We start from the raw sequence: 24,797 nt of genomic DNA, 5'->3' as shown, positions 1-24,797 counted from the left end.
TAAAACCAACAATGATCTTAGCAGCAGCAGCAACAGTAGCAGTCATCAATAGAAGGCCAAGGTAAAATAATATGTTTTCAAGGCCTCCTTAAGGAGGACCCAATGGGGTCATCCCATGAAGCTGAATGGTGGGAAATTGAGGATGGATAAAAGGAAGGACTTTTTCACACAGCACATAGGCAAACTATGGAATTCGCTACCACAGGATGTGGTGATGGCCACCAATTTGGATGGCTTTAAAAGGGCGCTGGACAAATTCCTGGGGGAGAAGGCTATTGATGGCTCCTACTGACTGTGTGCTACCCCCAGGATCAGAGGTGGTATACCTATGTGCACCAGTTTCTGGGGAACACGAATTGGAATGTTCCCTATTGCAGTATTGTGCTCATGCCCTGCTTGTGGGCTTCCTACAACCAGCTGGCCGCTGTGTGACCAGAGTGCTAGCCTACAGAGGCCTTTGGCCTGATACAGCATGGCTCTACTTATAAAAGGTGTGTGTGTGGGCGTGTGTGCAAACCATATCTCTCACACCACTTCCAACTCTTTTAAAGCTATCTTGGATCCACAAAGCCTTGGGCTGGACTTAGAGACTCAGATCTCAAGAGCTGCTTTGACAGTGGCTACAAACCATTGGAATTGTATTTTTCATCGTTAACGCTAAGGCTGCAATGCCATATACCAGGGCTGGGGAACCACTGGTCCTCCAGATGTTGAGCTCCCATCAGCCCTGGCCAGCATGGCTAGGTGAGGCATGATGGGAGTTGTAGTCGAGTGACACCAGGAGGGCCCAAGTGCCTCAGCCCTGCCATACACATTTAACTGGGAGTTTGTCTCATTGAATTCCTTGGGACTTATCTAGTACACATGCATAAGATTACACTGTAAGAGTCTGTTTTAACCCAGGATGGATCACTTGCAAATATTAACATGGGATAGAAAGTGAAGATGAGGCATTTATCAGTGATGAGGCATCTACGCTATTTGCGTTCCCCTTATTTTCGCCGTCTTAGTCTACGTAAATGTTTACGTAGACTAAGATGTGCCAAAATAAGGAATGCAAATGGCGGCGCCCATGGGCGCCGCCATTTGCATACGCGCGTTTTTTGTTTTTTGTTTTAAGTCAGCCGTGATAGGCTACGTAAAGATTTACGTAGCCTATCACGGTGTTTTTTAAAAATCTAGCCGTGATAGGCTACGTAAATCTTTACGTAGCCTATCACGTTTTTTTGTTTGTTTTTTACCTGGAAATGGCGGCAGCGGCAGCCAGTCGGAAGACCGGCCGCCGCCGGAGCCGCCGCCGCCACCACCAGGAAGATCCGCCCAAGATAAGTCCCATCCCGGGGGGGGCGGGGGGGCAGACCGTTCCGCCACCGATTTCAGGGGGCCGAATGCGCTGGCATTTGGCCTCCCTGAGATCCGTGGCAGAATTCTCTGACATCCCTAGTTCCTTGACCATATGGCTATCAATCTTCTCCATTGTTCTTATCTAGACAGTGAGTTTTGCAGGTGAATTGTAGATGCAGTGTGATTGGGTGACTTAAGTATAATTTGTGAAAAGTTCCCAAAGCCCCCTTTTCTGGGTGGATCTGCTAAGTGCTCAGAGCGCTCTTTGATGCTAGTCCCAAACTGAGTTAGGAAGCATATATTGCGGGGAGGGGGGAGAGATGTTAAGGCCCAGAAAAACAACCAAAAAATTCTGTGGGAAACTTTTTCCCCCTGTTTTTTTCCTAGGACCGTTTTTGTTTTTGTTTTTGTTTTCAAAAAACTGGAAAAATTGAATAGCTTTGGATTATGAATTTTTTTTTTAGCGTTTATGACAAAGTATTTATATATTGTTACATAGCCTTTACTCCCCCCAAAATGATTTCTAAAAACTATGTAATAAGAGCACTTTTAGAGAAAGACTAGAGTTGTAAAATGTCTGGAAATAATGAAGCCATGGGGAAAATGTTTTTTAATCCTATCTGTAAGATTCCCACCACAGTTATTTCTTTAATTCCTTATTAAAATTATTGATCTAAAGTATATTTTACTGATAGACATTCATGCTCAGTTTCCCAACATGTGAGTAGAGTCACCATTGTACATTCTCAACAGTTTGGGTTTTGTTCTGTAGAGTCCTATGTTTCTGATGCTGTAGACATTTAATGTAGTTCTAATATATTCAGACAATTACAAGTTTACTAACTGAGTTTACTTTTTTAAGTTTTAAAATATAATGATAATTTTATGAGCAAACTTATACATAAAATGGCTTTAGGAACAGAAAAGCTGCTTTATGTTCTTAAAGGCAGCCTTCCCAACCTGGTGCCCTCCAGATGTTTTGGACCACAGTGCCCAGCATTCCTGACCATTGGCCATCCTGCCTGAGCCTGATGGGAGATGAAGTCCAAAATATCTGGAGGGTACCAGGTTGGGGACCCCTTCATGGATCACTGCCTTGTTGTGGCGAAGGGGCTTGCGTAACTCAGTGAAGCCATAAGCTATGCCATGCAGGGCCACCCAAGACGGACAGGTCATGGCAGAGAGTTCTGACAAAATGTGGTCCACTGGAGAAGGAAATGGCAACCCACTCCAGTATTCTTGCCAAGAAAACCCCATGGAACGTATCACAAGGCCAAAAGGTATGACGCCGGAAGATGAGCCCCTCAGGTCGGAAGGTGTCCAATATGCTACTGGGGAAGAGCAGAGGGTATTTCCAAGTAGCGCCAGAAAGAGTGAAGCGGCTGGGCCAAACCCGAAAGGACACTCAGCTGTGGATGTGTCTGGTGGTGAAAAGAAAATCCGATGCTGTAAAGAACAATATTGTTTAGGAACCTGGAATGTCAGATCAATGAATCAAGGTAAGCTGGAGGTGGTCAAACATGAGATGGCAAGATTGAACATCGACATCTTGGGAATCAGCGAACTAAAATGGACAGGCATGGGCGAATTTAATTCAGGTGACTATCATATCTACTATTGTGGGCAAGAATCCCTTAGAAGAAATGGAGTAGCACTTATAGTCAACAAAAGGGTGGGAAAAGCAGTACTGGGGTACAATCTTAAAAATGATAGAATGATCTCAGTACGAATCCAAGGCAAACCATTCAACATCACAGTAATTCAAGTCTATGACCCAACCACTGAGGCCGAAGAAGCTGAGGTTGATCGGTTCTATGAAGACCTACAACACCTTCTAGAACTAACACCAAAAAAAGATGTCCTCTTCATCATAGGGGATTGGAATGCTAAAGTAGGAAGTCAAGAAATCACCGGGATAACAGGCAGGCATGGCCTTGGTGTACAAAATGAAGCAGGACAAAAGCTAATAGAGTTTTGCCAAGAGAACATGCTGATCATAGCAAACACTCTTTTCCAACAGCACAAGAGGCGACTCTACACATGGACATCACCAGATGGTCAATATCGAAATCAGATTGATTATGTCCTTTGCAGCCAAAGATGGAGAAGCTCCATACAGTCAGTAAAAACAAGACCTGGAGCTGACTCTGGCTCAGATCATGAGCTGCTTCTTGCAAAATTTCGGCTTAAATTGAAGAACGTCGCGAAAACCACTAAACCGTTCAGGTATGACCTAAATCATATCCCTGATGAATATACAGTGGAGGTGAGGAATAGATTTCAGGGATTAGACCTGATAGACAGAGTGCCTGAGGAACTATGGACGGAGGTCCGTAACATTGTTCAGGAGGCAGCAACGAAATCCATCCCAAAGAAAAAGAAATGCAAGAAAGCAAAGTGGCTGTCTGATGAGGCTTTACAAGTAGCTCACGAAAGAAGGGAAGCGAAAAGCAAGGGAGAAAGGGGAAGATATACCCAACTGAATGCAGAGTTCCAGAGAATAGCAAGGAGAGACAAGAAGGCCTTCTTAAATGAACAATGCAAAGAAATCGAGGAAAACAACAGAATGGGAAAGACTAGAGATCTCTTCAAGAAAATTGGAGATCTCAAGGGAACGTTTTGTGCAAAGACGGGCATGATAAAGGACAAAGAAGGCAGGGACCTAACAGAAGCAGATGAGATTAAGAAGAGGTGGCAAGAATACACAGAAGAACTATACAGGAAAGATCTGAATGTCCCTGATAGCCATGATAGTGCGGTCACTGAACTTGAGCCGGACATCCTAGAGAGTGAAGTCAAGTGGGCCTTAGGAAGCATTAGTAACAACAAAGCTAGCGGAGATGACAGTATTCCAGCCGAGCTATTTAAAATCCTAAAAGATGATGCTGTTAAAGTGCTGCATTCAATATGCCAACAAATCTGGAACACTCAACAGTGGCCACAAGACTGGAAAAGGTCAGTGTACATTCCAATTCCAAAGAAGGGCAACGCCAAAGAGTGTTCAAACTACCGCACAATTGCACTCATTTTACATGCCAGCAAGGTGATGCTCAAAATCCTACAAGCTAGGCTTCAGCAGTATGCGAACCGAGAACTATCGGAAGTACAAGCTGGGTTTCGAAGAGGCAGAGGAACTAGAGATCAAATCGCCAACATTCGCTGCATCATGGAGAAAGCAAGAGAATTCCAGAAAAAGTATATTTCTGCTTCATTGACTACGCTAAAGCCTTTGATTGTGTGGATCACAACAAACTGTGGCAAATTCTTAAAGTGATGGGAGTACCAGACCACCTTACCTGTCTCCTGAGAAACCTGTACGAGGGTCAAGAAGCAACAGTAAGAACCAGACATGGAACAACCGATTGGTTCAAAATTGGGAAAGGAGTACGACAAGGCTGCATATTGTCACCCTGCTTATTTAACTTATATGCAGAGTACATCATGAGAAATGTCGGGTTGGATGAATCAGAGGTCGGAATTAAGATTGCTGGGAGAATTATCAACAACCTCCGATATGCAGACGATACCACCCTAATGGCAGAAAGCGAAGAGGATCTAAAGAGCCTCTTGTTGAGGGTGAAAGAGGAGAGTGCAAAAGCTGGTTTGAAACTCAACATTAACATGATCTGGCCCCATCACTTCCTGGCATACGGAAGGGGAAGAAATGGAAGCAGTGACAGATTTTACTTTCTTGGGCTCCAAGATCACCGCAGACGGTGACTGTAGCCATGAAATTAAAAGACGCTTGCTCCTTGGGAGGAAAGCTATGGCCAACCTAGACAGCATAGTAAGAAGCAGAGACATCACCTTGCCGACAAAGGTCCGTCTAATCAAAGCTATGGTTTTCCCAGTAGTAATGTATGGCTGTGAGAGCTGGACTATAAAGAAGGCTGAGCGCCGAAGAATTGATGCTTTCGAACTGTGGTGCTGGAGAAGACTCTTACGAGTCCCCTGGACTGCAAGGAGGTCAAATCAGTCCATCCTAAAGGAAATCAACCCTGAGTGCTCATTGGAAGGACAGATCCTGAAGCTGAAGCTCCAATATTTTGGCCACCTAATGCGAAGAGAAAACTCCCTGGAAAAGACCCTGATGGTGGGAAAGACTGAAGGCAAAAGGAGAAGGGGATGGCAGAGGATGAGAACAACTGAACAACAACAACAACCAGGTTGGGGAAGGCTGTCTGTCGTAAAGCAACAACGTGACTTTAGATCTGTAAGGAGTGCTAAAAAAAATTAAAAGTATTGCTTATTTTCCAATTTTTCCCAAAATTCCCCTCCCCCCAAAAAAACAGAAAACACCGTTTTTTTTCCCCATGGCCTCAAATTTCCAGAAACTTTACATCTCAGGTGAGGGGCGGGGAGAGATTGTTCTGTTTCAATTGTGCATCTGGGCTGGAGGTCTGTTTCTATGTTCTGAGAATACTGGACAGGCCCTTGAATTGTTTCAGGGCTTTTAATATCCTAAGTGTAAAAAAAAGGAAATATAGATTTGCTAAGTGCTTAAGGTTCCCTCTCCAGTGGTATTTTATTTGATTGAATGGTTGGTTGATTGATTGATTGATAGATTGATTGATTGATATCCCACCCTTCTTCATAAAGTGCCCAGAATGGGTAACAACCTATACAAAACACAGAATACCCCATACACAACTTTAAAATCATGACTCTAAAATCACAAATATATAATAAAAATACAATAAATAATGTAGAGGTGACAATTAAATTGAGCGTGATCTGAATGCCTTGTTTCCATCCTTTGCAAAACCACAAGGGACCGTAACTTGGTCTGCTAGTCCTAAGTGCTCTGTTTGTTTGTTCTTCCTTTCTTTTCTAAGGAAGTATTCCCCCTTGGGAGTACCCTGTTTGCAGGTCTTAAGTCAAGACAGGGCTCACTGGGTCTTAAATCTTGGAATCTGTTTTAAATTCCAAAAATGTTACCCTAGAATGCACAGAACAACAGAGAGTGCCTTGAGCATATGCAGAGTGCCTCCCCCCACCCTCCATTGAGGTAGGCCCAAAGAGGCCTCACACATGGGGAATGAGACTTCTGGGTCCTTGGGCAAAAGGATCTGCTTCCAAACAGGCCTTGGAAGAATCAGCCACCCTCCATGAGACACCATGTGGGCGCTGTTGACATGCCTTCCTAGCTTGAAATGTGGCATTTCGCCCAGCCAGGGTTTCTTGACAGCTATTGCTTGAGCTCATCTTTTTGGCCTGCCTCTGTTCATCAAAAAGAATCCAAGGGATTTCCCTTCACTTTCTCTCTTTTTCCGCCCTGCTCCCCATTAGATTTTGCTGTGAATTGTTGAGGAAATGAGACATGGGGGGAAGAGATCAGCCTGGAAGCCAAGACGCACATGCTCAGGCTCTCGCTTTCTCTCTCTGTGCCTGCTCTGCCTGCCCTTCACGACAATCACTAGGAGAGGGATTAGAGATGCAGGGTACTGCTCTTTGCCGTCCACCCCTCCTCGCCCTCGAGAGTGGGCAGAGGAACAGCAGGCATCGATCAGCAGAGTGTGAGCTTGCCTAAGCTGGGAGCTCCGTGCTAGAAGCAACAGAGTTCCCCAAAGCAACAAGGAGTCTTGTGGAACCTTAAAAACTAAAGAGGTCAGAAATCCATGAAATGCAAAAAGAGGACCTGGCTTGACTGATGGGTGAAGTAGGAGAGGCTGATGGTCCTCTGCACCCCCGTCCCGTCCTCCCACTGCCCTCTCCCCACTACTGCCCCCTTCCCATTGTGCTTGGAATCAAAGGCAGATTTTAAATCGATAAATGCTGCAAAAGGTTCGCCTCCTTTAGGCTTAGCGTACTTGTGAGCAAGATGGGCCAGAACCAGACAGTGGTCTAAAGCAGAATGACCTGGTCGGAAACCTTTTTGTCCTTCCCCTAAGATAGCAGTATCATTAATCCACACTTTTAGCTTAAGGCCCCAAAAGCTAGCATACACCTTCCCAACTATAGGGAACAAACTCATTGGTCGGTAATTATTTGGATCACCTTGGGGGCCTTTTTTATAGATTGGAATAATGAAGGCTTTCAGCCATATTGCAGGGATGACACCAGATTTCATTCATTCATTCTGCTTGTTCCCTAAACCTCCTTATAGCTCTGCCTGTCCCACCTCCCAGCTGATTTCTGTTGTTGTAGCCATATTGGCAGAGCTTAGTTGGACCGGTGGGCATGCTTTAAAAAAAAAGAGAAAAGATTGTTCGCTTTGGAGTCATGCGAATGAAGGGTTCCTCTGATCATATACAGAGTGCCCTTGCTTCACCATCACCAGCCTATAAAAAAAACACATGAGCAGGGGCAGGGCTTCCTGCTGGCACACTGAAAGGTAAAAGAGGAGAACTCCCTGTAAGATACTGCCAAGCGCTAGAGGGGCAGCGGGGGTGGCGGCAGCTTCCCAGAGATCTGCATGTGGTTTTGGCTGTCCTTGCGCACACAGGTTTGTTAAGGCCAGCTGCAAAGTCCTCTGCTGTCGGGTATTTGCCTTCATGCCATTTGGCTGGCGGGCACTACGAATAGAGCTTCCTCAGTGGTGGCCCCACACCTTTGACCCTCCCTCCCCGAAAAGATATGTATGACTTCATCACTGCTGGCTTTTAAAAGCAAATAAACCTGAAGGCACATTTAAACCTGAAGACACATTTAAACCTGAAGACACAGGTTTATCGTAGTCTGCATTTGGTGCTTGAAAATCATTAGCTGGCGGGGGGGCGGGTAATTGTAATTTGTATGTTCGTATTTTTGTAACATTGTGAGGGCAGTGCACCCCGAAAGGCAGGTGAAAAATCTTATAAATGATCGTGAGTTTCGCAGAGGCATAAGTCTGGCCACTGTTGGACTTAACGGGCCCATCTTGGCCTGTTCCCACAAGGCTCTTTGTTACAGTCTTACCAGTTTAAAATAGAACCTCCATGTTCAGAGAGTGTATACCTCCAAGCTCCAGTTGCTGGGGGTTGACTGTGGGAGAGGGCAGTGGCCTTCAAGCCCTACTTGTGGGCTTCCAGATGGCAGCTGATTAGCTGTTGTAAGAAATGAGGTGCTGAAGAAGAGGGATCTTTGGATCTGATCCGCCAAGGGCCTTTTTTTGGAGAGCGAAATGCTCCTGCCGTTGTCATAAGTAAAGTTCATGTGTGCAAGGCCAGCTTGGGAACTGGAAACGTTGCTTGGGCAGCCTGGCATGTCAAACCTCTCGAGCGATGGTCTCCCCTCCTCTCTGATAAGCATTAGTGTGCCCTGGAACCTTTGCCTCCCTATCCATCCCGGTGCGTTTGATGTGTTTTGGTGAAACGAGCAATCTGATTTCAAGGCCTTGTTTCCCACGCAGGAAGTTGGACCTGGACTCCAGCCAGACAGCTCCCTCCTGTGCCTCCCTCCCTCTCTCCCCAGGAACACCTCGCTGGAGGGCCGGGGGTGGGGTATGCAGTGCCGACCTTTTTCTCCACTTTCAGAAGGACGAAGAAGGGTGCTGGGAGTCTCTATTTAGCATCCATCCAAGTATTGCTTAGCTGCCATCTTATCTGCACGCTGAAAGATGAAGGTGCAGCTAAAACATTTTAGGCCGGTCTTCGTAGCCGATTTACATGTTATCTAAGCCATTAAACCGAGAAGCTTATCAGACCATCAAGGCCATTACAGCTCAAAGCCGCCTCAGCCGAGGGTCCTAATGAAGCAAAATATAGACTCCCTTTCGGATGGAGGAATGCCAATAAACTTTGATCTCCCCCTCTTCTCCCCCTCCCGCCCCCCGGCATGGTAAGGCGACTCCATGCAGAGAAACTGGAGAAGGCCACAGTGGGATGAGGGGATGCCCACCCAGGGAAAAAAACACACCAGGGTTCATGGGGTGACTTTAGAAAGATGGCACAGAGACCACTGTTGCTGTCTGTAGGATGGGAAGGACTGTAGCTCAGTGGTAGAAGGTCCCAGGTTCGATCCCCAGCATCTCCAGGTACAGCTGGCAAAGCTCCCATCTTGTTGCATGGAGCTATAACAAAGACCCATGACAGGAAATTTGATGCATCCACTTAAATTAGCTCAAGGGAGAGTTAAAAAATCTGATTTTTATGCATGTTGGCATGAGTTTATTTCATATACAAATCAGGGGCATGTGCAGCAATATCTATCAGAGCTTTTCCTCCGATTATGGGATACAGACTAGGTATAATTTGCAGTTATGAAGGACCACAAAGAAAACCTGCATGCAGCCGATAGATCCTACCCATATCTTTGCATGGAAACTAAAAGCGAAAAGCAACATGTTAAATGGACTATCCATTGTCAATAACTAGACTTAAACTTGATGTATTTTGTTTGTATCTTTGTCTGTCCTGGTATTTGGAAAAGTAATTTATTTTTTTAAGTGTTAAATTCTGGACCCCTAATAATGTGGGAAGTTTTGTTCTCATCACAGCTACAGTCACAGGCAAAAGAATGTCCAAGGGCCAAATGAGCAGGTGGAGAAGCTCAGGGGTGTAGCAGGAGAGAGAGAGACCAGCCCCCCTGGTTTCTTCTTCAGAAGGAAGGAGGGCAAGAGGGTTGCTGCAATGCGTTATATGTGGGGCTGCCTTTGAAAACGGTCCAGCAGCTTCAGCTGGTCCCAAATAGGGCAGCGAGATTGCTAATGGGAACTGGCCAACATGGTCATATTATGTCAGCACTTTTCCATTTGCACTGACTGCCAGTCCATTTCCAGGCCCGATTCAAAGTACTGGTGTTAACATTCAAACCTCTAAACGGCTTGGGGCCAGGTTACCTGAAGGATTGTCTCCTCCCATATACACCTGCCCAGACCCTAAGATCATCTTCAGTGGTCCTTCTCTGGGAGCCCCTGCCAAAGAAAGCGATGTGGGTGGGCACTAAGAAGAGGGCCTTTTCTGTTGTGGCATCCCAGTTGTGGAATGAGCTTCCCAGAGAGGCACGCTTGGCGCCTATGTCATGCTCTTTTCGGCACCAGGTATTATGTCATGCTCTTTTTCGGCACCTTTGTATTTTTCCAGCCGTTTTAGTTTTTCAGTTCCTGTTGTAAATCTGCTATTGTATTTTAAATCTTTGCACTGCTGCTAGGCTCTGTTTGGTTATTATGTTTATTTTATACTGTAGATTTAAACTTTTATATTGTATTTTATCGTGCTGTATTTTATGGTTTTAATTTTTGTGAACCACACAGAAAGCTTTGGCTGATGGGTATTACAGAAATGTAATAAATAAATTAGCAGGAGAACTATCAATAGGCGATGTGGGACCATCCTAATCAGGCCATTTCAGTGTTTTTCATCAGTGGGAGGCAGAGCCATGGGAGGGCCTCCCCTTCTGACAAAGCAGGCTTGGGAAGCTTCTGCCTGTTCACAGCATGGTCTTTCTGCTTCCCCAACCTTTCCCTGTCTCTTTTTCAGATGAGCTGGAGCTGATGACTTCCGAGGGCGGGAGCAAGGTGCATGCCCGGCACAGCGTGCCTGAGGGATTATCCTGGGGTCCATACCAGGGGAATATCCACAGCGAGCCTGCTTCTCCGGTTCACAGCGAGCTGGTAAGGATCATAACCACTAAAGCAGTTGGTAAGCTGGCAGAAGTGAAACAGAACACCTTTCTCGGCAGAAACAGTTGCAGTTTCCACATGAAGAGCTCTGATGGATTGCAGTTTCATCCCCCCCCCCTCCTTCCAAGAAGCACAGGGTGGTGTCCATGGCATTTCCCTTCCCAATTTTATCCTTACAACAACAACAACAACAACCCTGTGAGGTAGGTTAGGTTAAATGGAGGAGAGAGAGGGAACTACTGGCCCAAAGTAATCCAGGGAGCTTTGTAACTGAATGGGGCTTTGAACCCAGGTCTTCCGACTCTTAAGTCTCACTCTCTGGACTGATACTGACCCATACTGATTCATGGGCTCAAAATACACCAGATGACGCTCCTAGCTTGACCATCAATGAAGACTGTCTTAAGGTGCAGTCCTGTGGCTGGCTGGGGCATGCTGGGAGTCGTAGGGCTTTTTTCTGTCTAAGCATATGTAGGATTGCACCTTTAGCACATTTTTGGGACAGTACTTCCTGCCACTTTTAAAAACCTCCATATATTGCCATGGGAATGACCCATCAGTCTATTTTCAGTCTTCATCAGTTTTGCATTGGCTCACTCAGAAGTCCATTCCATCCCATTTCCACATTAATCTGTGATGTTATTAAAAATCCACACAGAAATGCATATGCATTTTATGCATCTTTTTATCGTAAAACAGGCATTTTTAATACACATTTTGGTCTGCTGTTGCTGTTTCGTGCTGCAGCAAAAGCTGCAATGCGAAATTCGGAGAAGTGTGCAATGGGAAGGATAATCGTGTTCTAATCCACACATTCATTCAGATGGTGTGAATCAGACTGGGTCACTTCCCAATGTTGATGTCTTGCCTGGTCTATTTTAGGCATCTCTACAAATAATAGGTGGTGCCAATGACGTCTAAGGCACCGTCTGTGCTTTATCCCATTCTCCCTCTCACACGTGCTCACAAAGAGTAGGATTTTAGCACGAACCGGGCCACAGTGTGGTGGCTAACCCCACACAGAGTGGCCCATCAGCAGGAAGCAAGTTCTCCTGAGCAGCTAATCTCATTAGTACATCTCGTGGCAGGGTTATATCCCATCAGCATCAGGCTCTTAAAAGCTCGTTTCAGTACGGACCTGTGATACATTTTTCAAATCCCGACTGGAACATTTTACCTACTGGGCTTAATTTCTGGCCCCACAGTTGTCTGTCATTCTACACTGAGGCTGCCAACATTTAACTTATTCATCAGTGAACTGGAGTCTGGGGTGAGCAGAGAGGTAGCCAAGTTGCAGATGATACCAAATTATTCTGGCTGGCAAAACCTCCAGGCAGATCATGAAAAGGGATCTCTCTAAACCAGGGGTGTCGAACCTCTTTCACCCGAAGGGCTGAGTTCAGTTTTGGAGGAGTACACAAGGCCTGCATCCCAGTTGTAGGTGGGGCCAAAGTGAAAGGGGCAGGGCCAAAATGCACCATATTTGAGCTTCAAGTTCAAATGCTCACATGGGTGGCCACACGTGAGAGGGCCTTCTCTGCAGTGGTCCCACACCTTTGGAGCAAGTTGCCATTGGAGGTCTGCCATGCTCTGCCATTGCAGGCTTTTAAGAAGGCCTTGAAAACGAATATCTTACCACGGCCTTCCCTTGATATGACTGGTGTTGTTGCTGTTGTTGTTCCTGGTTTTATTGTCAGCTTTTATTGCCACTTTAATTGTTATTTTATTGTGTTTATGTTTTATCATTTTTAATATTTTAACTGTTTTTATGTATTTTATTGCTGTGAGCCACCTTGGGAGGGCTTCTGCCCTGAAAGGCAGCCAAGAACCAACCTTTCTTTCTTTCTTTCTTTCTTTCTTTCTTTCTTTCTTTCTTTCTTTCTAAATAAATCTCTTACTGCCAGTAACTCAGCCTTAGGAGAGGCATTTCAACCTTTTAGAATGGGGGGGAAACTGTGAGAAAGCTGGGAAACCACCAAATGATTAGCGGTGGGGGAAAGGGGTTGTGGTCCGGGGAAGACGGAGTGGCCATCTGGGGGTTGGGGCCCCAAGCAGGCCAGATTTGGCATGCCATGCTGAGGTTCAACACGCCTGCTGTAAACGGTGTAGCTAGGCGGCAAAATAGTAAATAACGTTCAGTGTCAGTAAGATCAAGTGATGCACACTGGGGCAAAATATTTCCCCTGATTTCATGTATACACTTAGGAGCCAAACTGCTAGTGCCTAACCAGGAGAAAGATCTTGGGGTCATGGTGGATAGCTCACTCAAAACTCAGCCATCAGCGCAGTGTATGGTGAAAGAAGCAAAATTGACCTTTATGATGGGTTAGGAAAGGAACTGAAAATAAAACTCCCACTATTCTAATCATGCCTTAATATTATCATAGAATCATAGAATAGTAGGGTTGGAAGGGGCCTACAAGGCCATCGAGTCCAACCCCCTGCTCAGTGCAGGAATCCAAGTCAGAGCATCCCTGACAAATGGCTGTCCAACCTCGTCTTGAAGGCCTCCAGTGTGGGAGAGCCCACCACCTCCCCAGGTAATTGGTTCCATTGTTGTATTTCTCTTACAGTCAGGAAGTTTTTCCTGATGTTCAGCCAGAATCTGGCTTCCTGTCACTTGAGCCCATGATTCCGTGTCCTGCACTCTGGGATGATCAAGAAGAGATCCTGGCCTTCCTCTCTGGGACAACCTTTCAAGTTCTTGAAGAGCGCTATCGTATCTCCCCTCAGTCTTCTCTTCTCAAGGCTAAACATGCCCAGTTCTTTCCGTCTCTCTTCATAGGGCTTTGTTTCCAGTCCCCTGATCATCTTTGTTGCCCTCCTCTGAACCCTCTCCAGCTTGCTGTGCTGGATCAGATCAAGGGTCCATCTAGACCAGCATTCTGTTCATACAGTGGCCAACCAAATGCCCCAGTGGGAAGCCCACAAACAGGACATGAGTGCAACAGCACCATCCTGATCATGTGCTCCAGGAACTGGCATACTGCCTCTGATACTGGAGGTAATATATAGCCATCATGGCGAGTAGCCATTGATAGTCTTATCCTCCAACTCTAAAGGATATTTTATAGCTGAAAAAACTGCAGAAAGGGGCAAGCAAAATATTTAAGGGGCTGGAACAAATCCCCTATGAGGAAAGATTACAGTGCTTGAGGGCTTTTTAGTTTATAAAACAGTAAGGGGGTACATGAGAAAGGGGTACTAAACTAGGCATGGTGTGGAGCAAGTGGATAAGGAAGACATTTTCTCCTTCCCCTAACAGTACGAATCGGTGGGGCTGGGGGAGAGGTCATCCCATCAAATTGATAGATGGTAGATTTGAGGCGGCCAAAATAAAGTGCTTCTCCAAAGAAGGCAGAACAAATTTATGGAGATTGTTGCCACAATGTATGACGATAGTCACTAATCTTTGGAAGCCATCTAAGTTAGCAGCACATTCATGGAGGATGCAGCTATCAGCGACTGCTTGCGACAATATCTAGATGGACTTTCCAGGTTCAGATACATTCTACCTTTTAGGAACCCAGGAAGCTGCCTTCTCTGGAGTCAGACCCTTGGTCCATCCAGCCCAGTATTGTTGACACTGATTAGCAGCAAAGGCTCTCCAGGGTTTCTCCAGCCCTACCTGGAGATGCTGCCGGGGATTGAAACAGGGAACTTCTGCATGCAAAGCAGGGGCCCTACCACTGGGCCAGGGCCCTTGTATCTTCCCAGAGGGCATCTGGCTGGTCCCTGTGGAAAGCTGGACTAAATGGACCTTAGGCCTGATCCAGTAGGGCTTTCTTCTCCTCTTCCTCCTCCTCCTCCTCCTCCTCCTCCTCCTCCTCCTTCTTTTTAAAGTTTAGTTGCAATGCGACTTACTGGTCCAGGGGGATAATTCTCACTCTACATGTAGAGTGCCCTGGTTTGAATCACAGGACAGGCCTGTGCAGAATGTCGGGCCTACGTGCCAAATCCACCGTGCCTGAGGCCCCAATCCAGCCATCTGGGGTTCCCCAGACGGCCATGCCCCCTTCTCTGGCCCCATCCCTGTCTCCTGACCACTGCTTATTTGGTGGTTTCTCAGCTATTGCGTGTTTTTCCCCCCTTCTAAAAGGTTGAAATGCCTCTCCTATGGCTTAGGGGCTTTAAGCTATAATATGCTGGTATTTTTGATACGTTGGTCCCACCCACCACTGGAATGTAGCCCCCGAGAGCTTCTCTGAAGCTGAATTTGGCCCTCAGGCTGAAAGCGGTTCAACACCCCTGAAGTAGGGGAAAGAGAGCTCAACCTTAGTGAAGGGATTTTGTTCAGTATGATTTGTATGCTGAAACACCACGTGAACCAATGGAAACACCATTGGTTCCTCCAACTCAGAATCCTAGGTAGCAGGCCTGGGAAAGAAACTTCTCTGTCTGAGGCTTTGGAGTACTACTGCTAGGGAGAGCAGACAGCACTACGTTTAGTTGGACCAATGCCTTCACACAGGATAAGGCAGCTTCTTATGTTCTCCTTAGATAAGTTCAGCTTCTCCCTGTCTCCTTTTTGTTCTTCTCATTCAGTTGTCTACTGCAGGGGTGTTGAACCTGCGGCCCGTGGGCCAAATTCGGCCCGCTTTGGGTTCCAGTCTGGCCCTCTGGAGTTCCTCCTTTCCCCGACTGCCAATCATGTTGTGGTTTCCTGCTTCTTGCAGTTTTTCCCCATTCCAAAAGGCTGAAATGCCTTTCCTAAGGCTTAGTTACAGGCATTAAGAGCTTGAAGCTAAAATATTTTTGCTATTTTGTCCCGCCCGGTTTGGTTTTGGCCCCACTCACCTTTGCAATGCAGTACCCCAAGAGCTTCTCCGAAATTGAATTCATCTTTGCTGTACTGCATCATCCTTGCAAAAGCAAGGAAGCAAGTGGGCCGTGTCCCCAAGTGTCATTTCTCATTCCCCAGGAGTCTCTCTCCCTCCAGGATTCTCCCAGGATTCTCAGCCATCTGTCCTTCCATCCTTCAGCCGGCCAGTTATTTCCATGAGAGCTGAAGGAAATCTAAATCAAGATATTATTGAATAGAAAGGAGATTTGGGGGTGAATCTCTCCTCCCCCCCCCTTTTGTACACCACGTTCTTGTCTGATTCCAATAAAAATATTGCAAAATCTCTTGAAACAAATGATAAGAATAATACAGCAATGTGTACGCCACTGAAAAGTGATTTATAACTAGGCGCAGAGAGTTCCGAAACGCCCTGGAATTCAGAAAAGGGGGGAAAACAACAACTCAGCCCTCCTCCCACAAGAGAACTCAGGCGCTGGAGAGGAGCATTCACACACCCCCCACCCCCAGTCTCCTCTCTTTGCACCCCACAGGAGAGGATGGGATGAGCAGAGGGGAGGCAGGATCATGTGCTTCGGCCCTGGGTCATTTGCTCCAAGCCATAAATGGGGCGGGGGGCTTTTAGCTCAGGTCCAGCTGTCTAGGTGGCTTACCTGCCCTTTGAATGTGATGCTTTTGCCTCTGGAGTAACCTCTGCCCCCACCCCTCCACATTCCCTCAAGTGCTATCCAAAGAAGCCTTGGCCTAGGCAGGATCCAGTCTCCTCCAGTGGGGAAAGAAAAGGAAAGGAGGAGTTGTGTGTTGGGGCGGGAGGGGGTCCGTTGGGAACTCTTCCAACTCTTTATAGTGCTTGCATGGAATATGGGGACAGAGACTCTTGGCCTCTGGTCTCCCTTTGCGCACGCTGTCTCTCTCTCTCTCTCTCTCTCTCTCTCTCTCTCTCTCTCGTCTCTCAGCACGAGCCTCCCCATTTATCTTTTTGCCGAATTAAATCCTTGATTAACCCTTATCTTGCCAGTTTGGCGGCTATCTCTCCTGTGGCGCCGTATGTCCAGACAACCGGTACAGGATGATTGATTTCTTAAAGATATGCCGCTGCTTTTTTCTGATACTTCTTTTATTGTCTAAATATTTTTGCTCCCATTTCAGCAGCTTCCCTTATCAAGCTGTGTTGATGATTCCCAGCCCTGCCTCTTCTCTCTCTCTCTCTCTCTCTCTCTCCCTCACCACTCTCCTCCCTTCTCTATCTCTTGCCCAGAGAACCGAGGGAAGGATTGCTGTGTTACAATGCCGAAAGTGACCGTTGGGTCTCCCTTGTTTGGAGGCGGGGGAGACAGAAGCGGTAGAGAGGAAAGGCTCAGGAGGGGGGCATGGCAAACTGTGTCTCCCGGCTCCATCTTTCCTTCAGTGCCTGGGCCACTAGAAGGCCCCAGCACATGATGCCCATGTGCAAGGCATGCTGGGAACACAGGAAGCTGCCTTCTGCCAGGTCAACTGATTTGTCCGACTAGCCTAGCATTGTTTGCTCTAACTGGCGGTGGCTCTCCAGGCACTACAGAGAGATCTTCCCCGTGACCTCCTTTTCGATCTTAGAGATGCCAGGGATTGGAACTGGGACCTTCTGTGTGCAAAGCAGGGGTTCTTCCATGGGGCTGTAAGCCCCTCCCTTGGGTGGCTGGCAGGTTCGGGACTTAAGCCTACAATGCATCTCAAATTGGGGACCAAGGTGGGAGGCTGTCTGGCCGGCCAGAATTCTGCCTGTGGTACACCTTCCCGCTCTAGTAAAAGGGAGCACAGCAGGGGATCCAGCAAACCAGTGAGGAAGCGTCTTAAGAGCAATAAGCTAACTTGTGACCCCCCAGATGCTTTGGACTACAGCTCCCATAATCCATGACCATTGGCCATGCTGGCTGGGGCTGATGGGGGCTATAGTCTGAAACATCTGGAGGGCCAGAGGTTGCACCCCCCTGGGCTACAGTAAGGCAGGCGATGCTCTGTGACTTCTAGAAAGGCTTTCAGATCAGTCTTGCTTCCTGGCCTGGACAATTCTGCTCCAGGCCTCTTGGAGAGGCCTCTTTTCCTTGGCTGTGCTGGGGGGCAGGGGGGCAACACTATGTCCTTGTGTTGGCCCTCCCCAAGGAGTCATGCTGGATGATCTACAAGGGGGCAGGGCTGAGCCTCTTTCAGCCTGACGGCCAAATTCCATTTCAGAGAAGCTCTCAGGGGCCACGTTCCAGTAGTGGGCGGGGCCAGAGGCAAAGGGGCGGGGCCAAAATGCCAGCCTATTTTAGCTGAAGCTCCTACTGCCAGTAACTCAGCCTCAGGAGAGACATTTCAACCTTTTAGAGTGCGGGGGGGACTCCATGAAAGCCAGGAAACCACCAAACAATCAGCGGTTGGAGGAAAGGGGTTGTGGCCGGGAGAAGGGGGCATGGCCCTCTGGGGAAACCCAGTTGGGCCCCCGGGGGGCTGGATTTGGCCCCCCGGGGGGCTGGATTTGGCCCCCCGGGGGGCTGGATTTGGCCCGCGGGCCTGAGGTTCTACACCTCTAATCTACTACGAGGGCATCACTGGGCTTCCTGTTGTGCCAGTTTTACCTCCTACTGTGGTCCTGTGGAATTCTCTGCCATTGGATATGATGATGGCTACTAGCTTAGAGGGCTTTTTTTTTTTAAGGGGAGATTAAACAAATTAACAGAGGAGGTGGAGAGTTCTGTCAGTGGCGATTGGCCAAGATGGACGTGTGGTACGTCCAGCCTCAGGGGCAGGATACCACTGCATTTCAGCTTCTGCAGGGCAATAGCAATGGATGGAGGTTGCCTTCGTGCCGTGCTTCTGGGGCTTCCGGGAGGCGTCTGGTTGGCCACCGTGGGAATTTGGGATGCTAGGTGGGCCTTTGGCCTAATCCAACACTTCTTATGTTCCGGTGGCAGCCAGCGGCCATGCTGGTGGGGATGTTGGGAGTTGTAGTCCAACACATCTGGAGGGCGCCAGGTTGAGGAAGGCTGTCCTGTGACATTGCTGGGCAGCACGCAGAGGCCAGATGGCCACGATCCACCACGCCAGTATCTGCCCATCCAAATGCACCTCCATGGGAGTGGGGAGGGGCAAGACCCACATTTTAACAGAGACATCTCATACTTCCGGCAAAGCCAAGAGACTCTGCACGTTGCCATTTGGGGTGCTCCATTGCACCCTCGCCTCTCTTTGCCACAATGGAGTCTCTTTCTCCGCACACACAGACACACACTCCTCGTTCCTTGAACCATCCCGAAGGTTAATGAGTAACCTGCGTGACAGCTCCCCCTTCCCTTCTTTGGTGAGGGGGCCCCGGCCTGCCCCAGATAAAGCGTCCCAAGCGGATGTTGCTCAGATACAGTTTCTGATGGTTATCAGGGCCGCTGTAGATTTGAGACACTGACCTCTTTGTTACAGGGAGAACAAGGAGGTTTCTCAGCATCGCCTTGCTGCCCGGGCCTGCTTACCCACAGAGGGGCTGGCATGGAAATGGCCCGGAAAGGAAGCCACACCTTGGTTGCCGGTGTGTTCACAGCCCCTTTTATGCTCCCAACAGGCATTGTGGGACAGACATAAACGGGGAGACTGCTTGGGAGCCTGGCAGGCAAGGATTTGGACCTGGGCAGGGGTTGCATGGAGATGTGTGTTAGGGGATGGCAGGGGAGAGAGTGTGGCTCTTTGACTCGGGTGCTTCAAAAGCCCGGTAGCGGTGGCTAAGGGACAGGGCTACAGAATGAGCTGCTTCCAACACGGTCCCCTTTAGTTATTTAGCACCATCCATGTGCTTTGCAGGCTACAAGAGGGCAGGCCCCTGCCCTGAGGGGGTTGCAATCTAAAATTTGAGAGAGGGGAGACGATACAGGAAGGGAGGCGGATGCAGGCGTGCACAAGGAAGCTGTATGCGGTAGTTTGGGTTGCATGTGCTTAGGTTGGTTGCACTGTGACTGCTTACAAGGCGTGGGAAGGGAGGGCTGTGTCAAAGGCTTCCCAGAGAGGATGGATTTGTGAGGAGGGAGTTGGTGAGAGGGAGCATTGCACAGGTGTTCCAGAAGGCCGTCCCAAGCCTGCAAGGGAGAAGGACCAGAGCCTTTGGAGGGAGCAAGAGGCATTTCTTGAAATCAAGATGCAGCTTTGAGGCCAAACACTCCTCCACCCAACCCCTCCAAAAAAACAGCTCATGGCAATAATAAACAAATACCCCAAACATTAAATTACGACAGCAGTAAATCAGATAATATGAGGAAGTAATTAAAAATAGAAACAAGAGGCATCCCTCATCAGCATAAAGCAATCTAATCAGCAGAACAGATCATCCATTGTCAGAAGCCCATCAAAACACTCTTCGGTATCTTTCTAAAGCCAATAGGGGATAGACAGGCCTCCTGGGGGAGGGAATTTCACAGACCAGGTGCCACAACGGGGAAGGCCTTGTCTTGTGCCCCGGCTCTCCTCGCCAGAGCAGAGCTTTCCCTGATGATCTCAGCAGCCCGACAGGATCACGTCGGAGCAAGTGGCCCTTCTGTTGCCCGTGGGCATGTGGTTTTTCCAAGGCGTGCGTGAAAGCCATGCTGCTCACACAGCCCTCCGTGTGAGTCGCTTTCAAGCAAACCACCTGTGGCAGGCAAGGTTTGAATGAGTTCAGCGCGTCCCAAATCAACAGCTTGAGGTGCGTCATCTGGACTCGGAAGTCATGTCATTCAATCCCAGGTGTCACTGAGTCACAAGCCAAACTACTGCAGCAACCACTGCTTTGATGCATATTTATTTTGCCCTGAAGGCACACCAGGGGTGCTTGTCCAGAACATAGGAGCAACATTCCCGCTGGCTAGAAGGCATACAGTCTGCTTCAAATGCACAAAGCAGAGAAAGGAGATGACGTCCGGGATTCATAGTGACTGAAGATGGGGGAGAAATTCTTTTGTTTCTCATTTCAACACCAACATACTTAATTTCATGCTTTTGAACCAGTATGCGAACCAAAGCTCCATTATTCTTTGGAATTCGCATTCTACAAATGTTGCAAGCAAGTTCTTCAATTTAAAAAAAAAAACATGTTAGTGAAAATATGTTTAAAAGCATGCATATGCTAGTGAAAATAACATTCAAATTGCATACTGGGGAAATTCCTTGCAAGAATGTGCAAAATTGCATATAAAAATGCATGTATTCAGAGAAATAAACGCAGAAATGCGTGGGAATTTTCACGCAACCTTTTTTTAAAGATGTCAGCAGTCAGGATGAACCAAACTTAAGACGGGAAGACTGAGAAAACTGAGAGAAACCAAAATCAACACAGTCATCCATCCCCAGTACTGATTTCTGCAGATGATGCCAGGCAGGGCTAGTGGAGTAAAGAGATGTAAACTGAGGTTTGGAATGAGTCAGTAGAAGCTTGGATAAAATATGTGGGTTTAGAGGAAGTGTGTGTGTGTGCTGTGATTTTGCAACCTCAGCACACAGATGTAGAAATCAATCCGGGATCTGAAGATTTCATTATTATTATTTTTGTATTTTAAAAATAAAATCAAGCTACTAGTCCCTAAGGCTGTGAACAAATGTGCAAGAGTACCTGGGCAGTACTTGACAAACACTTGACACCTTTGCAACTAAGATTTGCAGCTGGGATTGAACTACACAATTTCCTCTGCCTGTTGGTTTGATCTCGTTCAAGGACAGTCGACTCTGGGCGGTTTGCTCAAAAGTGACTCACAAGGAGCAGGGTGAGGTGGGGTGATAGCAGCGGGTCTTCTGTGCCTCCTGCATAGTTCCTTAACGTCTCTCTGCAGTAGAGAAGCAGAATAAATTAAGGCATCTTAAAAAGAAAAGGCCCATTTTTGTGTTCATGGGCTTCTTAGTTTCAGCTTTGGTGCTATGATTTATCTAAGAATGTGCAGTGCTTACATTCTGGAGCAGTCTTCCCCAACCAGGTGTGCTCCAGATGTGTTGGACTCCCAATGGCCAAGCTTCCTGGGAATGATGGGAGCTGTAATCCAGCACATTTAAAGGGCACCAGGTTGGAGAAGGCTGTTCTAGAGGGGTCTAACGGAGAAGGAGGGGGGAGGGCATTCTAACCGAGGGGAAACAGTGGAGGCTGGTGGCCCCGATGTCAGTGGGGCAGTGAATCCGCTCTGGGTGTCAGTCAGAACCAGCCAGAACTCCAAAGGAGCTAGCCAAGGTGCAAAGCACCTTAGGTAGCTCCTTTAGAGTTCTGACTGAGACCCGGAGCGGATTCACCGCCCCACTGACATCGGAGCCAGCAGCCTCCACTGGGTGGAAGGGTCCCAAACGGGACAGGGGGGGCAGGGGCAGGGAGATGTCCCAGAATGACTGAGATGCCTGTGTGCCTTTTGGCCATGCAAGCGCTGCTGCCCGCGGTGTCCCCATGCAGCCAAGCATGGCCCACGGTACAGATCGGCACAGAGCCCAGCTGGGTGCTGTGTGACTAGGCACACGCAGAAGTGCTGAATCAGCAGGTGAGAGAGACACCTCCCTCCTCCCTCCAAAAACCCACCCCTGCGGAGATGCCTTCGGTGACATCCTTCGGCGTGGATACGTCTCTCCACATGCATGTACGCCGAAATTAGGGATGCTGTGTTTCTTGCATCATCAGCAAAAGTGTGTGAGTGTGTAAGTGAGAGAGAGAGAGAGAGAGAGAGAGAGGAGTGTGTGTGCGTGTGTGTGTGTGTGCGCGTGTGCACGTACATGTGCCTGTGTGTTTTTATCAAGCCGTGAGCACTCTGCTCCTTGGAGTGATAAGCCCTAAACCGACCAAGACTGTCAGTCTGAGTTGGAGGGTTTAGAAATATTGGGACGAATAATTAGATTTCATATCGTTACTGCTGCAGCCATCGAAGGATCAGGCAGATTAATTTTTTTCCCCTCTCTCTCTCTCTCTCTCTCTCTCTCCCCCCTCCCCTCTGCTCATTAATATTCATTAGAGGCACATGAAGGCAGAGAGAAGCTGGGGCCGAGCACCAGCAAATTGGGGGGAGGGCAGAATAAGGGAAGCCGTTGCAGCCGCTCATCGGAGCCAAAGGTCCTGTGCCTAGCATCTCCTCCACCCACGCCTCTTTGTCTTTCACCTCCCCCACCCCACGCCCCAAAAAGGCGTTTGCATCTTCCTCCATGACTTTGCCTGGATGTCTGTGATGGGTGGGGGGCATCTCCTGTATCATGAAGTTGGCTGGACTGTTCCGTCTCCTTTTGCGTCCCAAGCGTGACTAGGCCAACTTGGAGATCCCCCAAAAGGTGCAAGCTTTCAAGACCTCCAGATCTCTTCATCTGGCAAGATGTTACAAAGAGCAGGCTGGGCAGGGGGAGGAATAGGGGCCAGGGGGAAAGGCTCACTGGATGTTGTAGCCAGGATGTCTGTGTAATCAGAGTCTTAAGATGATATGGATGAGGAGGGGTTGAAGAAGGCATTCAGCTTGGGCCCTGCCAGGTGATGTGATGATTCCATGTTTCAGTGCCCCGAGGACCACAAGAAAGTCGCAGACAATAGCTGTTCCTCCCTTTTTTGAAAGATAAAATCCATCTATTGACCTCAAACTGTCTCCAACCATTGCATCTCCTGGCAGAACCCAGTTTGAATGCCTGCAAACCCTCTTCCACCATAACTTCTTAAGACTCTGACCACACAGCCATCCTGGCTACAGCATCCAGTCAACCTCCCCCCCCCCCGACATCCTATTCCCTCCCCTGCTGCACCGCCAAGTACTTTTTGTAACATCTTGCCTGATGAAGAGATCTCGAAAGCTTCCACATTTTTGGTGATCTTTGAGCTCGCCTAAGGAAGTTATCACACTATAATATAGTGACTATATGCTGATAACATGTGGGGACTGGGACGAAAAGGGCCATGCGATTTTGTACACTGCTATCATGTCTCCCCATGCTCACCTTCTGAGAAATATGTCGCTTTTTTAGCTATAAGCAGCATGGGTACAGGATTGGCAGGGTGGAGTACTTTGCACAAAGCTATACCCCCTTTAAAGAGAGGTAGACGATCCCTTTGGGTCACTTGAAGAGCAGTCAGCCAGCTGTTTTGATTTCTGGCAAGCTGGGAAGCATCATTTTTCAACCTGACAACATGGTGGGGTCAGAGCATGTCTCTGCGCTGGCAGAGAAACAGACTTCTTCTGTAAAATCATAGAGCTATGCCCCATGGGCCCTCGAGTGCCTCGGTAGACAGCTAGTTTGACAGACGAGCCTCTTCTTTGAGGAGGGGGTGGACTAGGACCGCAAGGGGAAGGGCCATAGCTCAGTGATAGAGCACCAGCTTTGCATGCAGAAGGCTGGAAAAACTCCTGCTTGAATCCCTGGAGAGCCTTTGCTGCCGCTCAGTGTTGACAATACTGGGCCAGATGGACCCAGGGTCTGACTCAGGATAAGGCAGCTTCTGATGTTCCTATGTTCCCCCGCACATTCTGCTTCCACAGCTGCCACTTTTCATAGACACTCTTGATTTCTAGGTTGGGAGTGGTACTCGGGGAGGGAGGGGGACCAAATTTGATCCTGGCGGCCTCCACATTTCGTTCCTCAGCCTTGTGATTCTCACGAGCCTCTTTTGGCCTGGAACTACCAGCTCACGTGCCAGTTTCCTGCACAGAAAAATAAGCGCGCACCCACAGGCCTTTTCCCATCAATCTCTTGCTTGGCATGGGACCTCTCATCTTGGAAACTGGGGAGGGAGAGAGGTTTGGGGCTTGGCAGAAGGTTCGGCTGGGCGTCCAGTTTGAGGGGCACCCCTCGAACGGAGCCAATCCATCCACCGACTCACTCTCCTGTGTGCCAGCAAGTTCTCACCGCTTCTTCAGCAGGGTGGGCGAAAACCATGCATGGCAGGCAGCCCTCTCCTTGTGGCCTCAGGCATCGTGGCTGCTGGCCTGGCCCACTCTTCCCATCTCTGCTGAACATCTGTGGCTGCGTCAGCGACAGGAGGATTGTGTGCCCAGCCCAGGAACCGAGGCGCTTCCTATTGTCTCGCTCAAGCGGCGCACAGCTATGCCGGCCTCCCACCCCCTCCCCCAATCTCTTTTCCTCCCTGTGCACAGCTGAGGTTAGGGGTGAAGTGGCTGCTTCCTCCACAGCCGG

General features: G+C 48.3%; 1 protein-coding gene across 11 annotated transcripts in view; it reads left to right on the top strand.

Moving 5' to 3' along the window:
* ZFPM1 (zinc finger protein, FOG family member 1) overlaps window positions 1–24,797 on the top strand; it is a 151,017-nt gene that overhangs the window by 104,722 nt on the left and 21,498 nt on the right. For all 11 annotated transcript variants that reach the window (XM_084812792.1, XM_084812789.1, XM_084812790.1 and 8 more), the window contains one exon: window positions 10,743–10,876. In XM_084812792.1, coding sequence (XP_084668918.1) covers window positions 10,743–10,876 — 134 coding nt within the window. The remainder of the gene's footprint in view (window positions 1–10,742; window positions 10,877–24,797) is intronic.

The sequence above is a fragment of the Heloderma suspectum genome, chromosome 8 (genome assembly GCF_057233095.1).
Source record: "Heloderma suspectum isolate Gila_16-S chromosome 8, 16-S_ref, whole genome shotgun sequence".
In the NCBI taxonomy this organism is placed as follows: domain Eukaryota; kingdom Metazoa; phylum Chordata; class Lepidosauria; order Squamata; family Helodermatidae; genus Heloderma; species Heloderma suspectum.
The sequence above is the reverse complement of the archived record's forward strand: the minus strand, read 5'-3'. Positions and strand labels throughout refer to the sequence as shown.